This window comes from Phocoena sinus, chromosome 13, assembly GCF_008692025.1.
Source record: "Phocoena sinus isolate mPhoSin1 chromosome 13, mPhoSin1.pri, whole genome shotgun sequence".
Lineage (NCBI taxonomy): Eukaryota > Metazoa > Chordata > Mammalia > Artiodactyla > Phocoenidae > Phocoena > Phocoena sinus.
The window spans coordinates 63,248,663-63,270,553 of NC_045775.1; the positions used below are offsets into that span (position 1 = coordinate 63,248,663).

At 47.7% G+C, this 21,891-nt stretch overlaps 2 protein-coding genes across 3 annotated transcripts in view; one reads left to right on the top strand and one right to left on the bottom strand.

Moving 5' to 3' along the window:
• Window positions 1-1,862, top strand: part of ALMS1 (ALMS1 centrosome and basal body associated protein) — a 247,530-nt gene extending 245,668 nt beyond the window's left edge. For both annotated transcript variants that reach the window (XM_032652290.1, XM_032652291.1), the window contains 2 exons: window positions 136-235; window positions 1,712-1,862. In XM_032652290.1, coding sequence (XP_032508181.1) covers window positions 136-235; window positions 1,712-1,756 — 145 coding nt within the window. In that variant the 3' untranslated portion in view covers window positions 1,757-1,862. The remainder of the gene's footprint in view (window positions 1-135; window positions 236-1,711) is intronic.
• A 116-nt stretch (window positions 1,863-1,978) lies between these two features.
• NAT8 (N-acetyltransferase 8 (putative)) lies at window positions 1,979-4,618 on the bottom strand. Its single transcript, XM_032652301.1, is given in 5 exon segments — window positions 1,979-3,142; window positions 3,144-3,163; window positions 3,165-3,354; window positions 3,356-3,474; window positions 3,476-4,618. Coding segments are annotated over 5 exon segments (720 nt in total). The 5' UTR covers window positions 3,626-4,618; the 3' UTR covers window positions 1,979-2,901.
• Between the last annotated feature and the right edge of the window lie 17,273 nt (window positions 4,619-21,891).

Sequence of the window (21,891 nt, forward strand, 5' to 3'; positions counted from 1 at the left end):
GGCCCACAGCCTGTCTGAGGGACTGAGTGCCTGGAGAGCAGTAGAGCTTAGGGAGATGTGGGGAGGAGTGATCGTGTTCCTCTGTGGTCAGGTGGCCTCACTGCTTTCTGTCTTTCCATTGGTGCCATTTCTAAGGATTTATGAACAGCTTCCAGAAGTACAGAAAAAGAGAGAAGAGGAAAAGAGGAGATTGGAATATAAGTCGTACCGGCTGCGAGCCCAGCTATATAAAAAGGTCAGTCAGGGGCTTCCCTGGTGGCGCAGTGGTTGAGAGTCCGCCTGCCGATGCGGGGGACGCGGGTTCGTGCCCCGGTCTGGGAAGATCCCACGTGCCGCGGAGCGGCTGGGCCCGCGAGCCGTGGCCGCTGGGCCTGCGCGTCCGGAGCCTGTCCTCCGCAACGGGAGAGGCCACAACAGTGAGAGGCCCGCGTAACGCAAAAAAAAAAAAAAAAAAAAAAAAAAAAGGTCAGTCAGTCCTAGAGCAGGATTGATGAGATTTATCAGGGGAAAGAGAAATTGAGAAAAACACATCTGACCTGTTTGAATTAACCACATTTGGAGAGTGAACTTAAGCTCATAACGCATTATACCACTACTAAAATTTAGAAGATAAAAGCACGTGTAACTAGACTTCAAATCTGAAAATCTAGAAAGGCAAATCTAAAAAAGGCATCTTCCAGGGACTTTCGTGATGGTCCAGTGGTTAAGACTCAGTGCTTCCACTGCAGGGGGCACAGGTTTGATCCCTGGCCAGAGAACTAAGATCCCACATGCCTCACGGCACGGCCAAAAAAAAAATTGTTTTAATGTTTTAAAATTGTTTAATAAATAACTAAATAAGGCACCTTCCAGGCATACATTTGGAATGAAACCAAATTTCATACTTGGGTGTCAGTTTAGACGCCATGCTGGAAATGCCCACATCTTTCAGAACTGATGAGTTTTCATCCAGAGTCCCAAATGATAGTTTTATGCCCCTTATGGGTGAATCATATACCACTAGAACTTTTTAAATAAATTGGGAAATGTCCAAGTGTAGCATACAAGTTGGCAGTCTGGGTACTCAGAGCCTTGAAGCCACTACCATTTCCTGCCCACAGCCCCAGTAGAATCAGTGGTACTGCAAGTTTTAGAACCTCACAGGCCAGGGGACTTGCTACCAATTAATTCCTTGAGAAAGCAGATGGGCTACTATGCCTGAAGGTCCAGATCCTTCAGTGTTCGCATTTCTTTCCCAGCCCCCTCACTTCACTCCCAGAGGACTCTGAAAGTCAGAAACCAAGAGATGAGTTCATACCAGACCGATGTGGGATTGGAGAGCTGCTTCTGGAGCGCATACCGTGGCTCAGGCTGGGCTCCCTCAAGTGGCGACGCCCCAAGCACTACATGGCCTGTCTGGTGTGTCAGCATCACAAGGCCAGGCCTCTTATTGTGCTTGTGTGTTTGTGAACTGATAGGTGGATTAGTCTATTAGGATTATATTAATATTATATTTCTGTATAGACTATAATAGACTACAGATCATCTTCCCTAAGCACTTCAGGAAGTATTTTTTGTATAATTACCATCATTTCTGTAGCTGGGGAAGATAAACAAGATTTGGGGAGAACAACACTGGTCTCTTCAGCAACATGTCTGGGGTGAAGAGTGGCTGTCTGCCTCTAGTGGCAAGAGTATCTAACTTCTTTCCTGCCTTTCTTTTCTTCCACAGAAATTGACCAATCAACTCTTGGGGAGAAAAGTTCCTTGGAACTGACATAAGAATATTTTCCTCAGAGCCTTGGAATTATATTTTATCAGCCTGGAGGAGCACAATCCTTACTTTTATGAGTCTGGTTTAATAAAACTTATCTTGTTGTCCATGTGTAATTTAGAAGTAGTAACCTTCTGAAGAGTCTTGGGTAGAATGATGACTAAGATTATTAATGGTTCAGGAGCAATACTTTCTCCACAGTGGCCTTGCCCACAGGGATGTTTGTTACAATGGTATTATCTTAATTCTAGGCAAGAGTAAGTCCCTTTTTGTATGTGTTTTTATAGAAAATAACTTCTGATTGACTCATAGTAAAGCAAGCAGCAGAGGGTTATTTATTTCTCATCTGTAGAGGTGCAGGGAGCTATGCAGTGTCTCCCTGAGGTGTGTGGGGAACTTCAATCTGAAAGCACCAGTCAAGGAAAAGCGTAACACGGTGAGAGCCCTTTTGCTGACTTGGTGTCAGACAGTGTCTGGTTAGGGTAGCCATCAGATGAGCCCAGAAACTCTCAGCAGACACTGGTGCCTTGGGTCCAGAGCTACCTCCTAGCCTCATTCCAGCTTCCTTCGGGGCCATTAGCCTTTAGTAGACAAAACTCAAGAGGCAACAGAAGCTTGATTTAAATCATGACCTGGCCCTGGCCAGTGGGATGTGGGTTGTGCCACTTCTAGGTCTAGTTCATGTCAAATCCCACACTCTGTCCCTGGCTGCCTTCTTGCCCTTCAGCAGAGACCTTGGGGTCCATAACAGACTGATGGCATCATTGGCCCTGATCCTTCTCACGTGGATTCTTCTCACACTCCTTCCCCTCACCCTTTCCACATGACTTCGCATTTCCTCTCACTGAAGAGGCAGGGCATGACACCTGGAGATCTAAGGGGTAGCCCAGCTGAGCTCAGCCTAAGCTGCTGACCCACAGACCCATGAGCTGAAAAAATGTTTATTATTTTGTGGTGGTTTTTTTATGTAACATTCTCGTGGCACTAGATAAATGAAACAGTAGCAACTCCAAAAACTGAATGGAGCAGAGCCACCCCACCACCAAGGCCATTGGGTTCCAATGTGAGCAAGCAGTAAGCTTTTACTGTGCCGTCGCAGTGAGACTTCAGGATTTGCTTATTACTGCAGCACAGCCAGTCCCTCCTAACTAATCCACAACGACACAGATCATAGGGCCCCCTCTTTGCTCCAGTGCCTGAGAGACCTGAGCAGAGTGGAGACGGTAGATAAATTGAATTGCAGGGACAGCAACTAGCCTATAGCTTGTGGAGAAGAAAAACTAGCCCATCTTCCAGAAGCCGAGGCGCTGGTACAGGGCCAGGGCAGAGTACTGCAGTGTGCTGGTGCTGAGGACCACTTTGCTGTAGCCCTGGTGCCACGCAGACTCGGACAGTCCTGACCAGGGCTTTTACTTATCCCCTGACCACGGTGCTCCAAAGCCACACGTAGGTGAAGCAGCTGCAGCTGCTCATTCCACAGGGTGGCCTTCTTAACAGGTAGTGCTCCCACCATGCCCACCACCTGCCCCTCAGACTCAACCACCCAGAAGCAGGAGCCACTCTCACTGAAATAGGATTTGGTGTTGTCAGACATGTCTGTGCAAAGACATGACCTCAAACTGGATCCGGTGGTATTTGGCAGGAAACCTCAGGGCAGCAAGGAGGGCAAGACTGGCCACGAAGGTCAGGACCCAGGAGCCAGAGACCAGGAATAGGGCAAGGGGCCCCCGCAAGCAAGAGCACGAGGGTTCGGGGCAGCTTTAGGATGTGGTGGAAGGTGGTGGGAAGGTGCTCGGTCATCACCTTGGAGAACAAGCCCACGACCCATTTGCGATAATTTTCCTGGTATTTGTGGCTTTGATAAGGAGACATGGAAGACTTCTGTGTCTGGATCTCAAAGTTCAAGAGAGAGGTAGGAGTCCCTGTATGACTTCCTGGCAGCCCTGGAGGAGAGAGAAGCCATGTGAGTGGCTTATCCTCCCACCCCAGAACCAGGGATGACCCTGCTCAAGGATGTGTCCTTCTGCTTCTACCCAAGAGGAAATAGGCCACAACCACTGGGAGAAGGTGTAGAGTCAGCAGAAAGGTCTGCATTTGGTCCTGTCTCCATGCATGACCTTGGGCATGTTACATAATCTTCTCCAAGAACCTGCCTTCTTAAGTTGTTTAGAGGACTTAATAAAATAACATACAAATCTCTGGTTATGAAGTACCCTCCCCTCTCCCTCTTTCCCCTTTCCCTGGCTCTCAGCTTCTCCATACATTGGGGTGGCACCATGCAGCAGCCAAGCATGTGTCCCTCTCCCAGGGACCATACACTGCAGTAGTCCTGTGTTTCCAAGTACAAGTTTCAACAAAGGCTTCTTCCCACTTGTTTGCAAATTTTCAGGCTGTTGAGGTGGCATAAGAGCCAAACACCAAAAATAGACCAGCCTTGAGAGCCAGAGGAGGGTCCAGAGCTCCAGACCACACCTAAGAACACTGTCCTTCCACCCATGGCCTCTCACCTGCTACCACAAGAGCCTTGAGTGTCCAGGGCAGCCGCTGCCCTCAGCCTCCAGCTGGCATCCAGGAGAGACTGCAAGGGCACGCTCCACTTCCAGGGACCAGGTCCTGGATGACACCTCATTGGCCAGCTCCTGGATATTTGTTCATCATAAATCCCAGGCTCAAGTAGCTGGGCTATGATGGAGCAGGGAGTCCATTCTGCATTCTCTGATCACTGGGGAATTAACCTGGAGGGGTATGCAGGGGCTGGAACAGCTCAGGAGTCCTTGCCCTTGTGGATGGCCTATACCCCACACCATGGCAGTTCACCCAGCACCTTGGTGCTCTCTGATGTCCACCCTCAGCCCTTCCACACAGCTGCTATGACCCTGGGGAATTTGCCCCTCACCCTGTGCTCTGTCATCACAGACCAGAGTCCAAGTCCCCTGGCTCAGCACACAAGGTGCTTCACAGCTGGATGAGGGCAGCAGGGACCTGGCCATGCAGGGCCTATCATCCAGGTTAGGAAGTTTGGACTCTATTCCAAGAACACCAGGAGGCCATTGCTATGCTTTTAGCTGGGGAGTAACATAACCAGAGGTAGGGGTGGGGTGTGTGGTGTGTGTCTATTACTCTGGCTACATGTGGAAAATAGATTGGAAGAGCCAGGAATGGAAGCATATATCCCCCTGCCCCCAGAGGCTAGCACAGCAGTCCAGGCAAAAGAAGGGCCTCCAGATACAGATATGCAGGCTGCTCATTTTAAAAGAGCACCTCGTGTGGCTTCCCTGGTAGCGCAGTGGTTGAGAGTCCGCCTGCCGATGCAGGGGACACGGGTTCGTGCCCTGGTCCGGGAAGATCCCACATGCCGCGGAGCGGCTGGGCCCGTGAGCCATGGCCGCTGAGCCTGCGCGTCCACAGCCTGTGCTCCACAACGGGAGAGGCCGCAACAGTGAAAGGGACCCGTACCGCAAAAAAAAAAGGCACCTCGCCCAAGAAGGCTAGTGGGAACTAAAATCCATGAGCCCTGTCACAGAGCTGAGTCTGACCAAAGGAAAAGGCACCTTTTTCTTATTTGCTCAAAGGCGTCGCTGCTCAGTTGGTCCTGCTAGAAAACAGTGGCTTGGACCAGAGTTGGGCCATGGGTGTGACCTGGCCCACTTGGAGGTGCATTTTCGGGGTAGAAATGGCAGGAGTTGATGATCTGAGGATGAAGAAGTGGTCAGAGATGACAGATTTCTGGCAAGAGCATCTAGGAAGACGCTGAAGAGAGACCAGACTTGGAGCGACAGATCATGGCCACCCCAAAGGTGCCATCCTGGCAGCTGGAATCCAGGGCTGGTGATGGAGACTGCTGAGGCTCCAGATCTTCAGCATGCAAAAAGGCCACAAGGGTAACGTGAAGGCAGGGTGGTGAGCCATGGGTGTGTTACATTGTTTGCAGTACATTTTAATATTTTTTTAAATGTTAAGCAAAACTTGAAGTAAGAATCAAAACAGAATAGAAGGCTCCAAAGTACAGCTGAGTATCCCTAATGAGTCTATCTAATAACAACTAGTCAGAAACCTAATAGTCAAGCTGAGAGGCCAGAGGTCCTTGATCTGTCCCTGCCCTCTTTCCTGTATTCTCACCAGTTTCTGTGGCTTCCTCAACACCCAACGTCCTTGGTTTACATTCAGGCTTTTCAACCTTCCTCATAGCCATGAATAATAAGGAGGATTTATTGACATGAAAAATAATTGTCAAAATATAGCACCAAGCTATAAAGGTTATAAAACCGTATGTTTTCATTCATTTTTGGAAAAATATAACAAAAATAATTTATACACACAAGCATGCAGAGAGAAAAGTCTGAATGGTTACACCAAACATTGGCAGCATTTGTCTCTGGATAGAGGAATTACAGGTAATTCTCTGTGTAAGAAATGAAGTCTGGAAGGCTCAGCACATTCCAGACTCTTGGCCCTGCATGCAGATGATGAAACTGAGGCTTGGGAATCTACCTGTCTCTGCCTCAGCCAACTTCTTCTTGTAATTTATTTTATTGAACTATACTTGATCTACAATGTGTTAATTTCTGCTGTGCAGCAAAGTGATTCAGTTATACATATATGTACATTCTTCTCCAGATTTTTTCCATTACGGTTTATCACAATATTGTATATAGTTCCCTGTGCTATACATTAGGACCTTGTTGTTTATCCATCCTATATCTAATAGTTTGCGCTTGACCATCCCAAACTCCCAATCCATCCCTCCCCCACGCCCCCTCCCCCTTAGCAACCACAAGTCTGTTCTCTATGTCCGTGAGTCTTTGTTTGTAGATGAGTTCATTTGTGTCATATTTTAGATTCCACATATAAGTGATATCATATGGTGTTTGTCTTTCTCTTTCTGACTTCACTTAGCATGATAATCTCTAGGTCCATCCATGTTGATGCAAATGTGCCTCAGCCAACTTTTTCTTTTTTTAAATATTTATCTATTTTTGGCTGCATCGGGTCTTAGTTGCGGCACGTGGAATCTTTTGTTGCAGTGCACCGGCTTCTCTCCAGCTGTGGTGCACAGGCTCAGTAGTTGTGGCGCAGACTTAGTTGCCCCACGGCATGTGGGATCTTAGTTCCCTGACCAGGGATCGAACCCTTGTCCCCTGCATTGGAAGGTGGATTCTTAACCACTGTACCACCAGGGAAGTTCCCTCAGCCAACTCTTGAGAGTCTAAAGAGACCCAGCTAAGATTGTGAACTCCTAAAGGTAAAGCAGGTGTGTTATTTTATTCTATTATTTTTAATTAACCATTTAAATGTGTATAATTCAGTGGCATTTAGTACATTCACAATGTTGTGTAACTACCACCTCTATCTAGTTCCAAAGCATTTTCTTTACCCCAAAAGGAGAACTGTTAGTCAGTAGGTAGTCACTCCCTATTTCCACTGCTCCCGAGCCCCTGGCAACCACTAACCTGCTTTCTGTCTCTATGGATTTACCTATTCTTGATGTTTCATTTAAATGGAAACACGTAATATGTGAACTTTTACGTTCAGCCTCTTTCATTTTTCTCTCAAAGTTAACTCATATCCTAGCATGTATCAGTTCTTCATTGCTTTTCATGGCTGAATAATGTTGCATGGTATGGATAGACCACATTTGTTCATCCAGTCATCCATTGATGGACAACTGAATTGTTTCCACCTTTTGGCTATTGTGAATAGTGCTGCTATGAACATTCTGTACAAGTGGTTGTTTCAACACCTGTTTTCAATTCCTTTGGTATATACCTAGGAGTGGAATTGCTGGGTCATATGGTAACTCTATTTTAACATTTTGAGGAGCTGCCAAACTGTTGTCAAGAGTTTTCCTTTGCCACCAGCAGTGAGTCTTATTTGGTTTTACTATCTGCCTCAGCACCATGCAGGTACATACAGGGAAGGAGAGACAGCTGTTATTCACTGAGATATTAGATGCCTGGCACTGTGAGAAAGCACTTTTCCTATGCTGTACTATTTGATATTGGCAGCAACCTAAGAGCTAAGGTTGATATTGTTTCCATTTTACAAATGGGAAACCGAAGCCCACAAGTCTGAGATATCCTTCCCACAACCCCATAGAACAAGGCAGGGTGGGACCCAAGCCTTGGCAGCTCTGACTTGAAGGCCTGAACAGTTTGCTTTTCCAGTACCACATGCTGACCCCATCAGGCAGCTGTCTGACAAGTGAGTTATTAAGTAGTGTAAAGCACTGTATTCCAGGAGAACCAGCTCTGTTGCTGGGATGCAGGATTCATCTCCAAGCCTCATGACGCCCCTATCACCAGCGGTCAGACCAGACTTGACCAAATTCCAATACGTGACTAAGGCTCTGTTCTTTCTTCAAGATCCAGTTTAGTGCTACCTTCTCCATCAAGACTTCTGACCCCTCCCAACCAGATGGATCTTGTATCTGCTCCCTCTTTGAAGCCTTTGCACTTCTCATTAAGCACTTATATCACTGTTAATTTGTTACTTACTTAACAAGTAACTGTTAACTTATTACAGTTAATTACACAGTTACAAGTAACGGGATAAATTATTTTATTTTTCTATTGCCTATAGGAGTCTGATTATAATAGATAATTATATTTTTGGAATCACTGTTATTCCCAGAGTTGTGGGACTTGAGAGCAGCATGTCAGTGAAATCCCATGCTTGCATTTATGAAGAACACTTGCCTAACAGACCAGCTCAGTCCAGAAATGGGCCAATGAAATGGAAGGTACATAACTCTACTTTCCATTTCATTGGCCCATTTCTGGACTGAGCTGGTCTGTTAGGCAAGTGTTCTTCAAGAGTCATGTACCAAAATGTTCATTGCAGCTCTATTTACAATAGCCAAGAGATGGAAGCAACCTAAGTGTCCATCATCGGATGAATGGATAAAGAAGATGTGGCACACATATACAATGGAATATTACTCAGCCATAAAAAGAAAATAAATTGAGTTATTTGTAGTGAGGTTGATGGACCTAGAGTACGTCATACACAGTGAAGTAAGTCAGAAAGAGAAAAACAAATACCATATGCTAACACATATATATGGAATCTAAGGGAAAAAAATGGTCATGAAGAACCTAGCGGTAAGACGGGAATAAAGACACAGACCTACTAGAGAATGGACTTCAGGGTATGGGGAGGGGGAAGGGTAAGCTGTGACAAAGTGAGAGAGTGGCATGGACATATATACACTACCAAACGTAAAATAGATAGCTAGTGGGAAGCAGCCACATGGCACAGGGAGATCAGCTCGGTGCCTTGTGACCACCTAGAGGGGTGGGATAGGGAGGGTGGGAGGGACGGAGACACAAGAGGGAAGAGATATGGGAACATATGTATATGTATAACTGATTCACTTTGTTATACTTTATACAGCAGAAACTAACACGCCATTGTAAAGCAATTATACTCCAATAATGATGTTAAAAAAAATAAAGAAATGGAAGGTAGACAATCAAGACTCATAGTGTTTTAGAAGCCTCCGAAAGAGAAGGAAAATGTCCTGGAAAGGCTTCTGCACGGCAACTCAGGGCCTTACTTCCAGGCATGTGTTCATGCTGGGTGTGCCGGTAGCGACACAGCATGCTAAGATGCTGACTTTCTCCTCAAGCAGAGTGACTTCAGGGACGAGGGCCTCCAAGTATTCAGAGCAGAGCGTTTTCTCACGGCAGCTCACAAAGGGGCCAGGACGAGGTCTTCTGGGCACTTCGGACTCACCGGAAATATTGTCCTGAGGCTCTTCGAGGACTCTGGAAATGCAGCTCTCCTCAAGGAACGTGCAGTGTGCTGCCCATCACTCGGCAGGCACAGAGGGCCTCCGAGGGATCCACCAGTGGGCCTCCAAGTTGTCCCGCCGGCCCCCAGGGGTCTGGAGGTACTCAGTGAACTTGGAGGGAAAACGATGCATAAGCCGAGAGGCCTGGGAGTCCCCAGAAGGGTACTTCCTTTAAAATAAAGCCTATAAGCGACTAAGAACTCATGGAAACAGCTGCACGTCTCCCTTTCTGCACGGCTGCTAAGGGCCTAACCTGGCGGCAAGTTTTCACCTTGAGATTCCCTTTAGCTCTAGAGCTTGTCAGGCGGACCACCACCGCGGCCACGGAAGCACCTGGTTCAGACAGAGCAAACTCAGTTTTCCCCGAAGCAGTCTTACGGTGTTTACAGGCCTGTCAAGAGCAGGCAATGTCAGGGAGCTTCAAGGCAGCATGAAAGCAGCCTTCCAAATGGGAAAGCAAGGCTACTCCCAGCAGGCCCCCGTTCCCGTGGGCACACTCAGCATACACCCCTGTGGTTTCTAAGAAGTCCAAAGAGACACAGGTTACCCTGTGGTTCCTTCCCTGAATCAACTCCTCCAAGTGGGGTGTTCTGCATCAAGGAAGCTGCCTCGACCAAGGAACGCCGCAGCAGCTACGCCTCTGGGCCTGTGGCTATCCAAAAGCCTCCAGTGCCACAGGAAGAACAGAACTGAAATTGCAGTAGGTACACAGGCCCACCTTCTCTAGGAGGCACGGTGACTTCAGGCCGGAGGTCCTAGGTGGCATGCGAAGACGAGGGTTAATCTGAGTGCCGCTCGACTAGGGCCATGCGTAAGAAGACTTCCACGCCAGGTGGGACGTGCCAGAACGGTGTTCCCAAACGTGTGCGAGTGCTGGGGAAATGAAGCTGCTCCAAAAGAGAGTGCAGTGCGTTTCCCTACGCTCGGCAGGCACACAGTGCCTCCGGAGGGCTACTGGCCTGGATGCTGATTAGCAGACCCACGGGGTCCTGTGGGTACTCAGTGTTCCTGCCGGGAGCAGGGTGCCCACGCGAGCCTCCTAGGTGTCCAGAAAACTGTGCTGCAGTTAGACATATGCAGAGCAGGGGCCACGGCCTCATGGAAACTGCTGCACGCCTCCGCTTCTGCACGGAAAGCAGGGCCTTACCTCCAGGCACGCGTTCATGCTGGGTGCCCCTTTAGCGCCACAGCGTGGTAAGCTGCTGACTTCCTCCTCGAGCAGAGTGGCTTTAGGGACGAGGTCCTCAAAGTAGTCAGAGCAGAGTGTTTTCTCACGGCAGCTCACACAAGGGCCATGACAAAGACTTCCTGGGCCCTTCGGACTCACCAGAAATGGGGTCCTGAGGCTGTCTAAGGACTCTGTAAGAGTAGCTCTCCTCAAGGGACGTGCCCGTCACTCGGCACACTCCATCGGCAAGTTCTACCTGACCTCTATCCTCGGTGCGTGTGTGGGGGAACCTGTCGGCCCTGGGCCGGGGCTCCTCTGTGGAAGCGGGGCCCCATCCACGTCCCTCCTCAGGGTGGGGAAGTCCGGGCACGCGGCATGCTTCGGCCTGCAGCCGGGCTGCCTACAGCACGATGGGAGCTGCCAGATCGCCATCGCGGCCATGGTGGCCAACTTCACCAAGCCTACGCCCAACCTGCCCTCACTGCTGTGGCATGATGAGCGGGAGACCAACTTCCACGACGTCGGGCACGCGATGCACCAGCTCCGCTCCCAGGCGCAGGGCTGCAGGCAGGGGGCGGGGAGGGCCCAGGCATGCGTGGTCCTCAGGCAGGCCCTCACCACGGGATTCTTTCACTGACATCACCCCGCACGTGGTGACGCCCTCGGTGTCAGCTTCCATCATCAAACCCCAGGCACTGGGCACGTAAATAACGGAAACGGATGTCCTCGAGGCTCTAGAGGCTGGAAGACCCAGATCAAGGAGTCAGGGCTGGTTCCCTGCATGTTCAATACACGTACTCAAGAGTTGCCTTTAAAAAAAGACAAAAGAAAAGAAAGGAACGTTGCCTGCAAGTCTGCCGACAGCCGGTGATGAAAACCAGAGGGAAGGCTCTGGGGCCGGGGGCGCAGTGCCCTGTGAGCTCGGGGGCTGCTGCCAGTCTCCGTGGAGGCTCAGCGAGTCCCAGTGACTTCCCCACGTGGGGGGCGCCAGCTGAGCGTCTGGGCCCAGGACCCACTGCTCATTCAGTCTTCCTGTGGTCAGCCCTTCATCCTGAGAGCGATGCTCTCACAGGCTGCACTGGGGCGTGTGGGGACAGTTTACTGAGCTGTACAGACGTCACTACTGCTTCGGACCATTTCCATCAGCCCGAAAATGTCCCTCACGCCCTTAGCTATCACTCCGTCCCCTCGCCAGCCCCTGACAACCAGGAACCCACTCGCTGACTCTGTGGATCTACCTGCTCTGGACATTTCTCCTCAGTGGGGTCACGCCCTGTGTGTCCTTCTGTGTATGACTTCTCTCGCTGAGCATCGTGTTCTCAGGGTGTATCGACGTGGCAGCGAGCGTCAGGGCTTCACCGCATTGCGTGGCTGAGGGACATAAAGACGAGAGAAAAGAAAAGAACGTTGCATGCAAATCTGGTGACAGCCGGTGATGAGAACCAGAGGGAAGGCTCTGGGGCCAGGGGCGCCGTGCCCTGTGAGGCCCTGGCGCTGCTGCCAGTCTTGGTGGGGCACGGGCAGCACCGTCCCTCAGGAGCTGCTGGACAAGCTCATCAAGTCCCGGGAGGCCAACCCAGATGCGGCTGGACCGAGGGAAGGGAAGGGGGCTTCCGGTCTGCCCGGCTGGAAAGTGCGGCCTGGACACGGTGCCAGCCCCCCGTCTCCTTCCTCCCGCCCCCCAGGCCTCTTCAACCTGTGCCAGATCGTCCTGGCCAAGGTGGTTCAGGCCCTGCACACGCAGACGCCCGCGGACCCGGCCCAGGAGAATGCCCGCCTCTGCCGGGAGATCCTGGGGTTCCCAGCCATGCCAGGTAGCCAAGCGCGCGCCGGGCTCACCTTAGCGGTCGGTTGGCGGCTACTGCCCAGGTCAAGAGGATCGTCTGGTGGTGTGTGAATGGGGACCGACTGACGGGCTCCGGCCGAGGCCCGCTGCCCTCTGGCCTCTTCCTGCCACGGTTCCTTGGCTGGTCCCTCCAGCTGTGGCGCGCGGAGTCCGAGGGTGGGGTGGGAGGCTCTGCACATGCTTTCTAGAGAGCCTGGAAGAGGCAGGAGAGGGCTTCATACCCCGGACAGAAGGCATCGACGAGGTATGCCCATGCGTGTCGGTGCGGACACGCGGTCCACTCCCTCGTGAGCGCTTTAACCAGCGATCTCCCCGTGGTGGAGGGAGAGCCCTGACTCATCTCTCGCAGCCTCGGCAGCTGACCTTGTAAGAGGCTTAGGAGTGAACCCTCGTGAGCTTCAGCAGAAAGTCGGCAAAGATTTGTGTCCCTCCACTGAACTGCCAGCAAGGTCCCCGTTTTCTACAAGTGTTGGGCCAATACTCTCTCTAGTGGCAGGGGACTCAGACAAGGCTGCTTTGAGACCCCCACCCCCGCTCTGGGGCAGGGGCACTGAGCGGCCAGGGGGCCGGGCAGGAGCCCCTCCGCCTGTGTCCCAGTGACCCACCTGCCTGCGACCTTCGGCCGCCTGGCAGGAAGCTACGACGCCCAGTCCTATGGCCAGTCATTCCTGCAAGAAACACTGGAACCAGTTTCTGCCAACCCACCAAAAAAAAAACGACTTCAAAGGCAACGTGGTGACACAGGAAGGGCTTGTTTCTGTGTCTGTTTGTTTTTAGTTCATTAGGCCTCACTTAAAATTCTGATTCCACAATGCACTTGCTTTGGGATCTTGAACAACACTCATAACCTCTGCAAGTTTCAGTATAGTAAGTTTATGTGATTACCTTCATCTGTAATATCCCTGTGTTGCAATCTTAATTAATTCAGATTAATTCATCTTAATCTTAATCTCAAGTTCAGATCAAATGACTAGTTCCTCTGTGACTTCTCCTCTGAACTGATTCAAAAGCCGCCTCTCCCGTCCTCATTTGGCTTCTCTTCTCTTCTGGAATCTCATAAGAACTTCTATGACCTCTTTGGTTTCTTGTTGTTGCTGTTGTCTGTTTGTTTGTTTGTTAACTGAAATAGAGTTGATTTACAATGTCGTGTCCGTTTCAGGTGTACGGCACAGTGATTCCGTTTTCAGATTCTTTTCCCTTATAAGTTACTACAAAATATTGAGTACAGTTCCCTGTGCCATAGAGGAGATCCTTGTTGTATCAATTCTATGCCTTCTTTGAATGACCGTAGCACTTGTTGTCTGTATCATTTTTATGTCTGTTGTGGCTTTGTGACTGAAAATGAAAATTTTCTATTTGTTCATGTCCTGGCCCTTCCTTAAAAATGTGTTCATTTACCTATTTCATATTTATTGACTACATCTTAGACACCGTGTTAGCTGCTTGTTCTAGATGTTAGTAAAACATAGACCTTCCTGCTCAAAGGGTCACAGTATTTGTGGGAAAACAAAAAAAAGAACAACTTACGTCTCAAACAGCTTTGTACTTCCCAAAGAGAGCACACCTCGTAGGTACAATAAATATATGTATTATACATAAATGTATAAATAGTTAATGGCATTAAAAACTTGAGATAACTGCTTTTCTATTCTGAGGAAAGGAGGATTATATTTCACCAGGAGCTCAATACCACTCTGAGAATGAGGGCTTAACCCCCGACCTGGCTCACTGCATCGCTTTCTTATATGAAAATAGACAAGTCTGTACACGCCCTCTACAAAAAGGCTTATCTGGCATGAATTTCAGATAGCAAGAAGAAAAATTCAAGAGGTTCAGAGAAGCATCCAGAAGCTCAGATGATTGTCTGGCACTGATACAACTTGCTCGACAGGAAAATAGAGCTGTAAATCTCACAAAATTCGATGATCTTCTAAGAATTTCAAAACCGCCTGCTATTCATTAGAAATCCTAGAAGAACCGCTTCTTTTAAAGCATACTGATAATATGCTTTACAGCTTAATATTCAGAAACCTATGTTTTGGCTAAGTGAGCTTCAGGAATGAAGGAAACTTGTGGTTCAGTTCCATCTACTCTGGAACCTCTGGTCAAAACACCTACTTCTGTGCTCAGCCATCCTATCATCTGAAAAATGGAGGCAACTCTAAGAAAACACAGTTACAGAGATGTTGCACAGTTTCCTGTGTCACTGTCTTCATTTGTTTCAGAAAACCAATAACGTCTAAGCTACTACTGCAAAGAGCGCAGTGTTACTTGGGGTCATCTAGTGCAGCTCTGTCAAAGTAAAGAAAAGGAAAGGGGCCTAGAATAACTATAATTTTCCCAAGAAGACACTATTATTTTATGGTAAATCTGAGTCAAGAACCCTGATCTCTTTTTTTTTTTTTTTTTTTTTTTGGCGGTATGCGGGCCTCTCACTGTTGTGGCCTCTCCCGTCGCAGAGTACAGGCTCTGGACACGCAGGCTCAGCGGCCATGGCTCATGGGCCTAGCCGCTCCGCGGCATGTGGGATCTTCCCAGACCTGGGCATGAACCCGTGTCTCCTGCATCGGCAGGCGGACTCTCAACCACTGCGCCACCAGGGAAGCCCCCCTGATCTCTTTGATGCCATTCCATTGTTCTTTCGTTGGGTTCTCAACAACCCAGAGAAAGAAAGAGAAATAAAACTCCTATGTGCTGTGTCACTGGTGCAGGACGTGGCAAGATTGGAATTGGAGAACTACATGTTAACAGGTTATTTGGGAAATTCTTCAAACTAATTAAGATATATACCAGGTACATAGAAAACAGTATGTTTTCCCAAGATGATTCTGTGGAATGAACAGAACTGGTAACTGAAGGTGTGTGTGTGCTGCAGTTCCAAACAGGATGGGTGAATGCTTGTTTTCTGGCACCTTTAAGACTCCACCCCAATATACACATTAAAATAAAATTAACATTTCAACTGGGTCATATTTAATTCTGCATGCTCCTGTAAGTCAGCAAAATATTCCATATATCATTTAAGTTGTCACTCACTTTCTTTTCTTTTCTTTTCTTTTTTTGCGGTACACGGGCCTCTCACTGCTGTGGCCTCTCCCGTCGTGGAGCGCAGGCTCAGCGGCCACGGCTCACGGGCCTAGCCGCTCCGCGGCATGTGGGATCTTCCCGGACCGGAGCACGAACCCGTGTCCCCTGCATCGCCAGGCGGACTCTCAACCACTGAGCCACCAGGGAAGCCCGTCACTCACTTTTTAACTTGAGTTTGAATTTCTAAAAGTCTTTCCAAACACAAAACAGAGGTGGGAAAATGGTATATGGGAAGCTGCAGAGATGAAATAAGCTTACTTCATTCGGCATAAAGATGAATACCCAAACAACTTCTGCAGAGCTGCAAGTGTCCAAATCTACTATCTTCGTTTTGTAGTCAAGGCTTCTGGAAAAATATGCTAACGGATTCCTAATTACCCAAATGCCCCACATCCGTTTCAGTAAGCATCATTATATATTATGGAAAGTTTTCTCAGTCACACGGAAAGACATCCTGGCCGAGCATCCCCCTTCCCATCACACAGAGATGATGGCTCTCAAGCTACCTTGAAGGCGTTGGAGCCCACTTTATCCATTACTAATATTAATGGAGGACAAAACTTCATTCTGTTTGTTTGCTCTGTGTTTGTTAAATCACTTCTTCCCTTCATTAAAATGGATGACACATAATTGAGTCTGTAGTGTGTGTATCACTGGAAGCTGAACACATTTTTGTTGGTTTTATTAACGTCATAGGTTTCTAGGGAGGGTCTACTAAATAACTACGTCTAGTTTCACAGTTACAAATAAATTAGGATGTAATTTTGAATAAATTAAGCTCATCATAAAGGAAGGATACTGATAGTTGCTACTACCCCTTCCTTGAGGGGCTCTTGTAAAGCACTAAATAAAGTAACAGAGGTTTATATGCATGCATATATTTTCAATGATATTTGAACACACTTGAAAAGAACTCTACAGAATGCATTATAAAACCTCGATGCTGTGTATCCCTAGTTCCCAGCTCTCTCGTTAAAACTATTTAAATGAACAAAATGTTATCTATTAGGATAGCTATCAGAGTACTCCAAATACTACTTCTTGCAGTACCCTGTCCCAACCATTTGCCTTCCTCTTCCCATTAGTCCTTAATTCAGAAACCCCAGAGATTTGTTCATTAATTTATGAACATATTTCTTCATTCAGCCAAGAAAATTGATGGCTCCCTTACCAAATTTCAGGCACCCTTCTTCAGTATGTTTTCTAGGCATGTTCAGGAAACACAGCAGTGATTAACACAGATGAATATAGCCTCTCTCGAGCTGAGGGGAGAGACAAAAGTAAAGAAGCAAATATAAAATCCTAAGTGTAAGTACGTAAATAAAAATTGAATAAATGGGTAGAATAGTATATCAGGTAAGTGCTGGAGAAAAACAGCAAGCAGGGAAGGGGGATGGAGATTGTTAGCTGGTAGGAGGGGGCTGCGATCTGAAACTAAGTGATCACTGAGGGCTTTCTGGGGAAGATAAAACTTAAGAGGGAACCTAAGGTTGTGAGAGGGAGCAAGGTGCATATCTGGGAAGTGAATAGTACAAGCAGAGGGAACAGTCAGATGGAAAGGCAATGAGGCAAGAGTGGGCTTGGAGTATCCAAGGAGCAGAAAGGATGTCAATGTGTGGAAAACAGAGGGAGCAAAGTGGAGAGGAGAAGGAAACAGTCAGAGAGGAAACAGAGGCCCAGATTTCTAGGGCTGTGGAGGCACTCTGAGGACTTTGCTTTTCCTGTGAAGAAGCCATTGAAGAGACTGGAGTGACATGATCTGACTTATGTTTTAACAGGATCTCTCTGGATGCCATGTTGATTAGAGACTGCAGGAGAATAAGGACAAGCCCCAGAAGACCAACAGTTGATTCAAATGTCAAGAAACATTTATGCCTTCACCCTTCAACTTCACAAATGATGCCATTTCCGTTGAGCTATTGAAAAATATAATCTGGCTTACAAAACAATAAACCAGAAGGCATTTTCTCACATAAGCAAGGTCACAAACAACTGTCAACTAAAGTTGAAATAGCAACAAATCAAATAATAACAAAAAACATTTTTTATAGATTTTAAAACCTTACAAAGCATTTTCTTGTCCATTATCTAAGTTAATCCTCAAATCAACGCCATGAGATAGTTACTATTTTCCCATTAGAAGTGACCGCATATTAAACCCTTAGTGATTGCTCAAGAAAAGCTGAAATCGTGTGTGTACATCTATTAATGCCAAGGTTGGGTTTTTTACCCATGGGAACATTGGATGCTAAAATCCACAGGGATTTTCAGCTCAAGATGGCAGACTAGGAAATATATTTACTTTCTGGTCCCCCTGAAACCATGTTTAAATAAAACTGTAGAAATACCAAAATCAATCAACCAATAAAAGCCAAGACATTGTGGAAGTCATCAACCACAGAAAGATTTCAACACATTTCGAGAAGGCAAACAATGAAATGGAGGGGCCATGAATAAAATAATGAAGAAAAGACTACCCTAAGTAGGGTCTGCACAAAGCCAGTCAGCTTTTGCTGAGCCCTGCTTATAGTAAAGGACAGAGGAAAGAAGAGGGGCTGAAAACAAGGAGACAAAAGTCATTTTAGGAAACAACGTTCATTTAATGAGCTCCAGGGAACACTCAGCCTGCTGCCATACTCACTCATGTATTACAGTGGATTGTTGGTACGCAAGACAAGAAAACAGGGAACCAACAAACAAAAATCAAGACACTGTTTCTTACTGAACTCTTCTCAAATGAGATCAAGAAATTATGGTTCAATGCCATAGCTGTAAATCATTTCTGCTCCTGGAGAGGTTAGAAAGGGCTTTTAATAGTTACCCTTTTTTTTCAGACAGAATTTAGGTCTGAGCAAAAGCTTTTGTGTCCTCCAACCTCAAAGTTTATTGGGGATGGAAGTCCAAATTTGCTTCGACATACCATAAAAAGAATCTCACGAGCAGAGGGTCAAACTACTTTTGGAATATATGAATTATGCCCAGTGTGATTTTAAATAGATTTTAAACAAAAATATATAAATTTTTACTGATCTATATGATCCTGGGTTCTGAAACTTCTACATGTTACATGCCTGATATATAATACACAATGTCAGTCCCAGGAGAGAGAAAATGCTCCAATGAAGCAAGCCAAAGAAACAAGATTTGAACAAGGTAAAGTGACGTGTAGACCAAGACCAGGATTTTTCAATTCTTTCCTGTCATGCTGTAGCTTCCAGCTCCTGAATAACAACACATGTTTCCCTTGTCCTAGACACACAAGAGTATGTCTCCTCTATGGGGCATAAGAAGCTCTAGAGTTACATACGTGTAGTAAAGAGTGGACCCAGCCGGCATACTCACAATGACCAAACTGTGTTGCTCGTACTTTATTTTAAACCAATACATCGCTCCATGCTGAAGTTGCAATAAACGATATATTTGCTTTCTAGACATGAATGAGATGCCTTACTGGATATACTCCAGGAAGGCCAGAGAAACTGGCTTCTAATCCATACAGAATAATTCACTGATGAATTCCTTTCAGGATAGCCCCTGTTTATCTAGAATATAAGCTTTACATACCTGGATCCTTCAAACTAGACCAAAGGGAAAAATCTAGGCTGCAAGCCTCAATTAGAAATGTGGGATGGTGCTATGCTGACAACTGGTGGTCCCTGACCTATCTTCTGAGATTAGAACCCAGTGTGGTGGATGACCAATTCACACGTTGAACAAAAGAACACCTCCTACAGGGCAGTGTATGTGTTCATTACAGGTATGGCACTTAGGGCTAAGTATCATAAGGACTTCAAGAAACAAAAGAAAAAGTAACACACGAAGCATATATGATAAGGAGGCACCAGAGTCCACAGCACGAGCTCTGGAATCACACAGGCTTGCTTCGAATCCCAGCTAAGCCACTACCATCTCTATACCCTGAAGAACAGTCGAAGGTTTAAATGTTCTTTTACCAAATTTCGAAAAACAAGTGAAGAAAGAACCTACCTGCCAGGAAGGGACATCGTGGGGTGCAGCAACCAGTCGGGTCAGGGCTCTGCATCCCCTGCTCAGAAACCTTCACCGCCTGGCTCATGGTGATGCTGGCAGCTCAGCAGCCCTGGAGAAGGCGCTCCTGCTCCTGTCTCCAGGGCTCGCGGACGAGCTGGGGAGGTCCACGGAGGAGGCGGGCCACAGCCTGGCAAGCTCTGGGTGCCTCCTGCACTCAGCTCTGGGCAGGCTCTGGCCTCTGGGCCCCGTTGCGGGGAAGGGCTGGCTGATACATACCCAGGGCTGAGGGGTCTGCAGAGCCGGTGCCCAGGCAGGGTGAGCCCTGGAGGAGAAGGCTTCCACAGTCCCCAACAGTCTCCGCATGGTGGTCCATCTGGTGCCAAACACCTGCCACCCACAGCGACAAGTCCCAGCCGCTAGAAAGTCCAGAAGGGCTCGGGCCAGGTTTCTCCAGGGGCTGGGCCTGTGTGGGGCCCCCAGCCCACCCCCTGACCCGCCCGCCCTTGCTCTGTGACACGTACAATGCAATGGCAACACCCAGGCTGAGCCGGCCAGTGTTCAGTGCGTGCTAGATCTTGAGAAGAGTTAGCAGCTAGGGAGAAGCTCTCCCACTTTCTCTCGCTTTTCTCAGATCAGCCAGGCAGCCCATCTCACCCCAAAGCGATGGACACCACACCTCCTTCCCGGTCTTTCGTTTTCCGTTCTGCCCCTGTTTTCCCTTTCCATTCTGCCCCTCTTTTCCCCAGCACCCCGTCTACGGCTTCGGGTGTCACTGGTGCTGCAGCAGGCAGCACCTCTGACCCCGAAGCTATGGACACCACACCTCCTCCCTAGGCTATCTTTTTCCGTTCTTCCCCTGTTTTCCCTTTCCATTCTGCCCCTGTTTTCCCCAGCTCCCCCCCCCCCCCCCATTTACGGCTTAGGCCGGCATCAGTGCTTCAGCAGGCAGCAGCTCTGACAGCAAACCTATGGACACACCTCCAGGGCTGTCATTTTCCAGTCTGCCCCGTCTCCAAGTAGAACCACTACCTATTTCACACGGCTGTTCCTAGTTCTGGGAACACACCACGCACTGGTAGCAATGCCTCAGCCTATGCCTCGACTCATTTACCTGCAACGCTGGCCAACAGAGAGACCAACACTTCAAAGTTATGACAGAAGGTTGAGTAAGTTATATGCTTGGAATTGCATTTATTATTATTAACAAGCACAACTGTAGTGCTTAGACTGTAACAAGTAATATTCTAAGTGCTTAGCAAATATTAACTCACTTAATCCTCATAATGGCAACCCTATAGGTAGGTAATGTTCATAATATTCACCTTTTTTGGGGGAAACTGAGGCCCAGAGGGGTTGAATAGCTTGTCTAATGCCACACAGTAAGTAGCGGGCAGAAACCCAGGATGAAAACCAGACCGTCTAGACTTTCATCACTTTGCTGTGTCACCTTAATAGATGTTGTGGTTAGGGAAGGGACTAAACTGACAAGACTCTGAACTTGAGAAGGGAGAAATTAGAAAGTGACTGATCCTAGAAACTAGAGAGGATTTCAGCTCAGAAATTTCTGGTGATGAGACCCGGAAGAACAAGAACATGGTTGGAATGTTAACTTGGGGTAGTATCTGAATCCATTGAGAAATGGTTTTGTTTTGTTTTCTTAACTTAGAAAGGCCAGCTGGATGAAGATTAATGGAAAAAAAAGTAGAAAGGAAAAGAGGAAGGTGCCTGAAGTGAGACATAACCTCTTCCCTGTAAGTACTAGGGGTGGGCGTCCTGTGGGAAAGGATGGAGCTCTCTCTACAGGTTTGTCACCAGGATGAACAAGGAGAAACATGGCAACCATCGTACTGGTTTGGATGATTCCTCAAGAACCAAGGCTTTAGTTTCCAAGAACTACCCACAGTAGCTAGCATACCTACCGTGTGTCAGACATGCCACCAAGTGTGTTTCCAGTCACACGTTTTAATTGGAGAAATAGTTCCTATGAGGTACGCATTAGTTCCCTATGGCTGCTGTAACAAATGACTACCGATGAGCTCGCGTAAAACCAAACACACTCATTCTCTTATGGTTCTGGAAGACAGAGGTCCAAAACCAGTTTCCCTGGGCTGGAACCAGGAGTTGACAAAGCCGTCCATCCACCTTCTAGAGGCTCTAAGGGAGAATCTGTTTCCTTGACAGCATTCCTTGACTTCTGGCCACATCAATCCAACCCCAACTTCATCATCACATTCTCTTTGGAGTAAACACTCCCT